The 9,663-nt window shown below is 44.0% G+C and overlaps 1 protein-coding gene across 1 annotated transcript in view; it reads left to right on the plus strand.

The window, feature by feature from the left end:
• LOC106561165 (inactive carboxypeptidase-like protein X2) overlaps positions 1–8,616 on the plus strand; it is a 234,757-nt gene extending 226,141 nt beyond the window's left edge. Inside the window, exons 6-8 of the mRNA XM_082973366.1 lie at positions 632–782; positions 2,110–2,198; positions 8,557–8,616. Of these exons, the coding sequence (XP_082829492.1) occupies positions 632–782; positions 2,110–2,198; positions 8,557–8,616 (300 nt within the window). The remainder of the gene's footprint in view (positions 1–631; positions 783–2,109; positions 2,199–8,556) is intronic.
• Positions 8,617–9,663: the final 1,047 nt, after the last annotated feature.

Here is a 9,663-nt window from a genome sequence, read left to right on the forward strand (position 1 = left end):
ATGATTGGGGTGGAGATCAATAGATATGATTGGGGTGGAGGTCAATAGATATGATTGGGGTGGAGATCAATAGATATGATTGGGGTGGAGATCAATAGATATGATTGGGGTGGAGATCAATAGATATGATTGGGGTGGAGATCAATAGATATGATTGGGGTGGAGATCAATAGATACGATTGGGGTGGAGATCAATAGATACGATTGGGGTGGAGATCAATAGATATGATTGGGGTGGTGGGGTGGAGATCAATAGATATGATTGGGGTGGAGATCAATAGATATGATTGGGGTGGAGATCAATAGATATGATTGGGGTGGAGATCAATAGATATGATTGGGATGGAGATCAATAGATATGATAGGGGTGGAGATCAATAGATATGATTGGGGTGGAGATCTATAGACATGATTGGGGTGGAGATCAATAGATATGATTGGGGTGGAGATCAATGAGGCATGGTTGATACAGCAGTTTTTGAATGCTCAATTGTTCTCGCTTATTCACTGTATTAGTCAGTCCGTAGATGTACTGTATTACCACGGTCTGTCGATGTACTGTACCATATGTCAACTACCAATCCCTAGTCGCTTATTCACTGTGTTGTTAATCGTCTGCTTGTCTCAGTAGATCTTCATTGGTAACAAGGAGAAAGAGATCCCTGTGTTGAACATGTTTCCTGTGGCTGTAGTGGCTCGTTACATCAGAGTCAATCCTCGTTCCTGGTTCAACCGTGGCAGCATCTGTATGAGAGTGGAGATCCTGGGATGTCCCATGCCAGGTAACTGCTATGTGTGTTTACTGTGTGATTCTACCAGGTAACTGCTCTGTGTACCGTGTGATTCTGTGCCGTTAGATTCCTGTTTGTGGCCCACCTGTTAGCTTGCAATTATCCTTCGAACCTCTCATCAACGAGTTGTTTTTCTCCCCACAGGACTTCCCACTGACTGGATGTTGTTTGTTTGTAGCACCATTCTCTGTAAATCCTAGACACCGTCATGCGTTTAAAATCCCAGGAGGCCGAGCGTTTCTGAGATAATGGAACCGGCGCGCCTGGCACCGACGATCAGTCGCTTCGGTCACTCGTTTTGCCCGTTCTAACATTCAATCAAACAGTAACTGAATGCCTTGATGCCTGTCTGCCTGATTTATATAGCAAGCCGTAGCCACATGACTCACTGTCTGTAGGAGCGAACCCTTTTGGTGAACAGGGTGGTGTACCTAATAAACTGGCCAGTGGCCCTCAGTGTATTAAGGTGAATGGCAGTAGAAGACAAGGGTGTGGTGTACCTAATAAACTGGCCAATTGGCCTCAGTGTATTAAATGGCAGTAGAAGACAAGGGTGTGGTGTATGGGTAGCATGTAGGAGTCCGAATCAAGTTGTAGAAACATCTCAAGGATGATCAATGGAAACAGGATGCACCTGAGCTCAATTTCGAATCTCATAGCAAAGGGTCTGAATACTTAAGTAAATAAGGTATTTCTGTTTTTTATTTTTAATACATTTGCTAAAATTTCTAAAAACTTGTTTTCACTTTGTCATTATGGGGTATTGTCTGTAGATTAATGAGGAACAATTTTAATGTAATCCATTTTAGAATAAGGCTTTAAAGTAACAAAATGTGTAAAAAGTGAAAGGGGTTTGAAATACTTTCCAAAGGCACTATATACCTAAAAACCTAAGATAGTAAAGTTAAAACACTTGAGAGCTCTCAACAAGTTTTTACAAACAATAAAAAACCTTTGGGGGCACCCCGAAAATAATATTAAAAAGTAATGATGGTAAAAGTCTGTCATTCTGCCCCTGAATAAGGCAGTTAACCCACTGTTCCCTGGTAGGCCGTCATTGAAAATAAGAATTTGTTCTTAACTGACTTGCATAGTGAAGTAAAATTAAATGTATTTGATACCATTCCACTAATTCCGCTCCAGTCATTTCCACATGCCTGTCCTCCCCAATTAAGGTGACACCAACCTCCAGTTTGTAGTATTGTGATTGTCACAGACTGAGCATTATCAGACCTATCTAGCTCTTCAGTTGACACATATACTGTAGTCGATATAGTGATACGTTCAATGACTTGATATGGGATGTGTTTGTTGTCAGACTCTCAGAACTATTACCACAGATGGAATGAGATCACAACAACAGACAACCTGGACTTCAAACACCACAGCTACAAAGAGATGAGACATGTAAGTAGAGTAATGCTGGGCAGACACTACACTACACCACAGAGTAATGCTGGGCAGACACTACACTACACCACAGAGTAATGCTGGGCAGACACTACACTATACTACACCACAGAGTAATGCTGGGCAGACACTACACTATACTACACCACAGAGTAATGCTGGGCAGACACTACACTACACCACAGAGTAATGCTGGGCAGACACTGCACTACACCACAGAGCAATGTTGGGCAGACACTACACTACACCACAGAGTAATGCTGGGCAGACACTGCACTACACCACAGAGTAATGCTGGGCAGACACTACACTACACTACAGAGTAATGCTGAGCAGACACTACACTACACTACACCACAGAGTAATGCTGGGCAGACACTACACTACACCACAGAGTAATGCTGGGCAGACACTGCACTACACCACAGAGTAATGCTGGGCAGACACTACACTACACCACAGAGTAATGCTGGGCAGACACTGCACTACACCACAGATTAATGCTGGGCAGACACTGCACTACACCACAGATTAATGCTGGGCAGACACTACACTACACCACAGAGTAATGCTGGTCAGACACTACAAGTGAAATTGAAGAACCCAGTCTATGCTCTGGAGAGAGGCAATTTAAACCAATAAACAGTTAAATGGTACCAATGTACTTTATTAGAGTCTTATTATGTAAATGAAACATTTGGTAATACGTTATATGATAAAAAAATATATATATTACATTATCACAGTTTAATGCTGTTGTAGCTCATGGGGATGTGTGAAATTAACTCCTCAGCCTTTAGTGTCCCCCAGCGAATAGTTAGCCTTTAGCTTGGGGCCCGACTGGTGAGAAGTTTCAGGAAGACAGTCACGTGTGCCAGCAAGGCAGAGTTGGCCCCAGGAATGGGCAGAATCGAAAGGAAAGTGGTAGCCGCTGAGTAAGCAACTTGACATCATATCTGAAATCAATTTCACCATGTGGAAGGCTCTGGGACGCTTGATCCCTACTGACTCTACAGTTGATGAAGGTAGTTAATGAAGTGTTCCCTACTGGCTCTACAGCTGATGAAGGTGGTTAACCTCTTGGGGCTAGGTGGGACGCTAGCGTGCCACCTGTGGTGCACTCCATCAACAGCAGGTGCATTTCAAGAGCGGCAAATTTGAATCCAAATAAATGTCAAAATTCAAATTTTTCAAAAATACAACTATGTTACACCATTTGAAAGATAAACATCTCCTTAATCTAACCACGTTTTACGATTTCAAAAAGGTTTTACGGCGAAAGCATAAATTTAGAGTATGTTAGGACAGTACATTTACAAGAGTTGTGTGTAATGTTTTGTCAAGTCAAAGACAGGGTCACCAAAACCATAAAACCAGCTAAAATGATACACTAACCTTTTACAATCTCCATCAGATGACACTCCTAGGACATTATGTTAGACAATGCATGCATTTTTAGTTCTATCAAGTTCATATTTATATACAAAAACAGCGTTTTACTATGGCATTGATGTTGAGGAAATCGTTTCCCTCCAATAACCGGCAGTCAAGTCAGCGTCAGAAATTAAATAATTAAAATTAGAAAACATTGTTAAAATATTATATTGTCATTTAAAGAATTATAGATTTACATCTTTTGAACGCAATCAACTTGCCAGATTTAAAAATAACCTTACTGGGAAATCACACTTTGCAATAATCTGAGCACTGTGCCCAGAAAAATACGCGTTGCGATACAGACTAGACGTCATGTTGGGGAGATCTAAAATCGAAAATACTATGTAAATAATCCATTACCTTTGATTCTCTTCATCAGATGTCACTTCCAGGTATCACAGGTCCATAACGAATGTAGTTTTGTTCAAAAAAGCTCATCATTTATGTCCAAAAATCTCCGTCTCGTTAGCACATGATGTAAGCCAGCCGGACTTCTCGTCATGAACGAGGGGAAAAAATATATTTCCGTTCGTTCAAACATGTCAAACGTTGTATAGCATAAATCATTAGGGCCTTTTTTAACCAGAACATGAATAATATTCAAGGTGGACGAATGCATAGCCTTTTATAACGTATTGGAACGAGGGTACCCAACATGAAGTAGCGCGCCAGGTGTCTAATGGGACATCACCGTTCCATGGCTCTTGTTCGGTCAGATCTCCCTCCAGAAGACTCAAAACACTTTGTAAAGGCTGGTGACATCTAGTGGAAGCAATAGGAAGTGCCAAAATATTCCTAAACCCCTGTGTCTTTCAATGGGATAGCTTTAAAGTCAATACAACACATCAGGTATCCACTTCCTGTCAGAAAATGTCTCAGGGTTTTGCCTGCCAAATGAGTTCTGTTATACTCACAGACACCATTCAAACAGTTTTGGAAACTTTAGAGTGTTTTCTATCCATATATAATAAGTATATGCATATTCTAGTTACTGGGTAGGATTAGTAACCAGATTAAATCGGGTACATTTTTTTTATCCAGACGTGCAAATGCTGCCCCCTAGACCCAACAGGTTAATGAGGTGTTCCCTACTGGCTCTACAGCTGATGAAGGTAGCTAATGAGGTGTTCTCTACTGGCTCTACAGCTGATGAAGGTAGTTAATGAGGTGTTCCCTACTGGCTCTACAGCTGATGAAGGTGGTGTAATGAGGTGTTCCCTACTGGCTCTCCAGCTGATGAAGGTGGTGTAATGAGGTGGTCCCTACTGGCTCTACAGCTGATGAAGGTAGTTAATGAGGTGTTCTCTACTGGCTCTACAGCTGATGAAGGTAGTTAATGAGGTGTTCCCTACTGGCTCTACAGCTGATGAAGGTAGTTAATGAGGTGTTCTCTACTGGCTCTACAGCTGATGAAGGTAGTTAATGAGGTGTTCCCTACTGGCTGTACAGTTGATGAAGGTAGTTAATGAGGTGTTCTCTACTGGCCCTACAGCTGATGAAGGTAGTTAATGAGGTGTTCCCTACTGGCTCTACAGCTGATGAAGGTAGCTAATGAGGTGTTCCCTACTGGCTCTGCAGCTGATGAAGGTAGTTCATGAGGTGTTCCCTACTGGCTGTACAGTTGATGAAGGTAGTTAATGAGGTGTTCTCTACTGGCCCTACAGCTGATGAAGGTAGTTAATGAGGTGTTCCCTACTGGCTCTACAGCTGATGAAGGTAGCTAATGAGGTGTTCCCTACTGGCTCTGCAGCTGATGAAGGTAGTTCATGAGGTGTTCCCTACCGGCTCTACAGCTGATGAAGGTGGTGTAATGAGGTGTTGTCTAATGGCTCTACAGCTGATGAAGGTGGTGTAATGAGGTGTTCTCTACTGGCTCTACAGCTGATGAAGGTAGTTAATGAGGTGTTCCCTACTAGCTCTACAGCTGATGAAGGTAGTTAATGAGGTGTTCCCTACTGGCTCTACAGCTGATGAAGGTAGTTAATGAGGTGATCCCTACTGGCTCTACAGCTGATGAAGGTGGTGTAATGAGGTGTTCCCTACTGGCTCTCCAGCTGATGAAGGTGGTGTAATGAGGTGGTCCCTACTGGCTCTACAGCTGATGAAGGTAGTTAATGAGGTGTTCTCTACTGGCTCTACAGCTGATGAAGGTAGTTAATGAGGTGTTCCCTACTGGCTGTACAGTTGATGAAGGTAGTTAATGAGGTGTTCTCTACTGGCCCTACAGCTGATGAAGGTAGTTAATGAGGTGTTCCCTACTGGCTCTACAGCTGATGAAGGTAGCTAATGAGGTGATCCCTACTGGCTCTACAGCTGATGAAGGTAGTTAATGAGGTGTTCTCTACTGGCTCTACAGCTGATGAAGGTGGTTAATGAGGTGTTCTCTACTGGCTCTACAGCTGATGAAGGTAGCTAATGAGGTGTTCCCTACTGGCTCTGCAGCTGATGAAGGTAGTTCATGAGGTGTTCCCTACCGGCTCTACAGCTGATGAAGGTGGTGTAATGAGGTGTTCTCTACTGGCTCTACAGCTGATGAAGGTAGTTAATGGGGTGTTCCCTACTGGCTCTACAGCTGATAAAGGTAGTTAATGAGGTGATCCCTACTGGCTCTACAGCTGATGAAGGTAGTTAATGAGGTGTTCTCTATTGGCTCTACAGCTGATGAAGGTAGTTAATGAGGTGTTCCATACTGGCTCTACAGCTGATGAAGGTGGTGTAATGAGGTGTTCCCTACTGGCTCTACAGCTGATGAAGGTGGTGTAATGAGGTGTTCCCTACTGGCTCTACAGCTGATGAAGGTGGTGTAATGAGGTGTTCCCTACTGGCTCTACAGCTGATGAAGGTGGTGTAATGAGGTGTTCCCTACTGGCTCTACAGCTGATGAAGGTGGTGTAATGAGGTGTTCACTACTGGCTCTAAAGCTGATGAAGGTAGTTAATGAGGTGTTCTCTACTGGCTCTACAGCTGATGAAGGTGGTGCAATGAGGTGTTCTCTACTGGCTCTACAGCTGATGAAGGTTGTTAATGAGGTGTTCTCTACTGGCTCTACAGCTGATGAAGGTAGTTACTGAGGTGTTCCCTACTGGCTCTACAGCTGATGAAGGTAGTTAATGAGGTGTTCTCTACTGGCTCTACAGCTGATGAAGTTAGTTAATGAGGTGTTCTCTACTGGTTCTACAGCTGATGAAGGTGGTGAAATGAGGTGATCCCTACTGGCTCTACAGCTGATGAAGGTAGTTAATGAGGTGTTCCCTACTGGTTCTACAGCTGATGAAGGTAGTTAATGAGGTGTTCTCTACTGGCTCAACAGCTGATGAAGGTCGTTAATGAGGTGTTCCCTACTGGCTCTACAGCTGATGAAGGTAGCTAATGAGGTGTTCCCTACTGGCTCTACAGCTGATGAAGGTAGTTCATGAGGTGTTCTCTACTGGCTCTACAGCTGATGAAGGTGGTGTAATGAGGTGTTCTCTACTGGCTCTACAGCTGATGAAGGTAGTTAATGGGGTGTTCTCTACTGGCTCTACAGATGATGAAGGTGGTGTAATGAGGTGTTCTCTACTGGCTCTACAGCTGATGAAGGTAGTTAATGAGGTGTTCTCTACTGGCTCTACAGCTGATGAAGGTAGTTAATGAGGTGTTCTCTACTGTCTCTACAGCTGATGAAGGTAGTTAATGAGGTATTCTCTATTGGCTCTACAGCTGATGAAGGTAGTTAATGAGGTGTTCTCTACTGGCTCTACAGCAGATGAAGGTAGTTAATGAGGTGTTCCATACTGGCTCTACAGCTGATGAAGGTGGTGTAATGAGGTGTTCCCTACTGGCTCTACAGCTGATGAAGGTGGTGTAATGAGGTGTTCCCTACTGGCTCTACAGCTGATGAAGGTAGTTAATGAGGTGTTCTCTACTGGCTCTACAGCTGATGAAGGTAGTTAATGAGGTGTTCCATACTGGCTCTACAGCTGATGAAGGTTGTGTAATGAGGTGTTCCCTACTGGATCTACAGCTGATGAAGGTGGTGTAATGAGGTGTTCTCTACTGGCTCTTCAGCTGATGAAGGTGGTGTAATGAGGTGTTCCCTACTGGCTCTACAGCTGATGAAGGTGGTGTAATGAGGTGTTCCCTACTGGCTCTACAGCTGATGAAGGTAGTTAATGAGGTGTTCCCTACTGGCTCTACAGCTGATGAAGATAGTTAATGAGGTGTTCCCTATTGGCTCTACAGCTGATGAAGGTGGTGTAATGAGGTGTTCCCTACTGGCTCTACAGCTGATGAAGGTGGTGTAATGAGGTGTTCCCTACTGGCTCTACAGCTGATGAAGGTAGTTAATGAGGTGTTCCCTACTGGCTTTACAGCTGATGAAGGTGGTGTAATGAGGTGTCTCTACTGGCTCTACAGCTGATGAAGGTGGTGTAATGAGGTGTTCCCTACTGGCTCTACAGCTGATGAAGGTAGTTAATGAGGTGTTCCCTACTGGCTCTACAGCTGATGAAGATAGTTAATGAGGTGTTCCCTATTGGCTCTACAGCTGATGAAGGTGGTGTAATGAGGTGTTCCCTACTGGCTCTACAGCTGATGAAGGTGGTGTAATGAGGTGTTCCCTACTGGCTCTACAGCTGATGAAGGTAGTTAATGAGGTGTTCCCTACTGGCTTTACAGCTGATGAAGGTGGTGTAATGAGGTGTCTCTACTGGCTCTACAGCTGATGAAGGTGGTGTAATGAGGTGTTCCCTACTGGCTCTACAGCTGATGAAGGTAGTTAATGAGGTGTTCCCTACTGGCTCTACAGCTGATGAAGGTGGTGTAATGAGGTGTTCTCTACTGGCTCTACAGCTGATGAAGTTTGTGTAATGAGGTGATCCCTACTGGCTCTACAGCTGATGAAGGTGGTGTAATGAGGTGATCCCTACTGTCTCTACAGCTGATGAAGGTAGTTAATGAGGTGTTCCCTACTGTCTCTACAGCTGATGAAGGTAGTTAATGAGGTGTTCTCTACTGGCTCTACAGCTGATGAAGGTAGTTAATGAGGTGTTCCATACTGGCTCTACAGCTGATGAAGGTGGTGTAATGAGGTGTTCCCTACTGGCTCTACAGCTGATGAAGGTCGTGTAATGAGGTGTTCCCTACTGGCTCTACAGCTGATGAAGGTGGTGTAATGAGGTGTTCCCTACTGGCTCTACAGCTGATGAAGGTGGTGTAATGAGGTGTTCACTACTGGCTCTAAAGCTGATGAAGGTAGTTAATGAGGTGTTCTCTACTGGCTCTACAGCTGATGAAGGTGGTGCAATGAGGTGTTCTCTACTGGCTCTACAGCTGATGAAGGTTGTTAATGAGGTGTTCTCTACTGGCTCTACAGCTGATGAAGGTAGTTACTGAGGTGTTCCCTACTGGCTCTACAGCTGATGAAGGTAGTTAATGAGGTGTTCTCTACTGGCTCTACAGCTGATGAAGTTAGTTAATGAGGTGTTCTCTACTGGTTCTACAGCTGATGAAGGTGGTGAAATGAGGTGATCCCTACTGGCTCTACAGCTGATGAAGGTAGTTAATGAGGTGTTCCCTACTGGCTCTACAGCTGATGAAGGTAGTTAATGAGGTGTTCTCTACTGGCTCAACAGCTGATGAAGGTCGTTAATGAGGTGTTCCCTACTGGCTCTACAGCTGATGAAGGTAGCTAATGAGGTGTTCCCTACTGGCTCTACAGCTGATGAAGGTAGTTCATGAGGTGTTCTCTACTGGCTCTACAGCTGATGAAGGTGGTGTAATGAGGTGTTCTCTACTGGCTCTACAGCTGATGAAGGTAGTTAATGGGGTGTTCTCTACTGGCTCTACAGCTGATGAAGGTGGTGTAATGAGGTGTTCTCTACTGGCTCTACAGCTGATGAAGGTAGTTAATGAGGTGTTCTCTACTGGCTCTACAGCTGATGAAGGTAGTTAATGAGGTGTTCTCTACTGTCTCTACAGCTGATGAAGGTAGTTAATGAGGTATTCTCTATTGGCTCTACAGCTGATGAAGGTAGTTAATGAGGTG

The sequence above is a fragment of the Salmo salar genome, chromosome 01, assembly GCF_965601325.2.
Source record: "Salmo salar chromosome 01, fSalSal1, whole genome shotgun sequence".
NCBI lineage: Eukaryota > Metazoa > Chordata > Actinopteri > Salmoniformes > Salmonidae > Salmo > Salmo salar.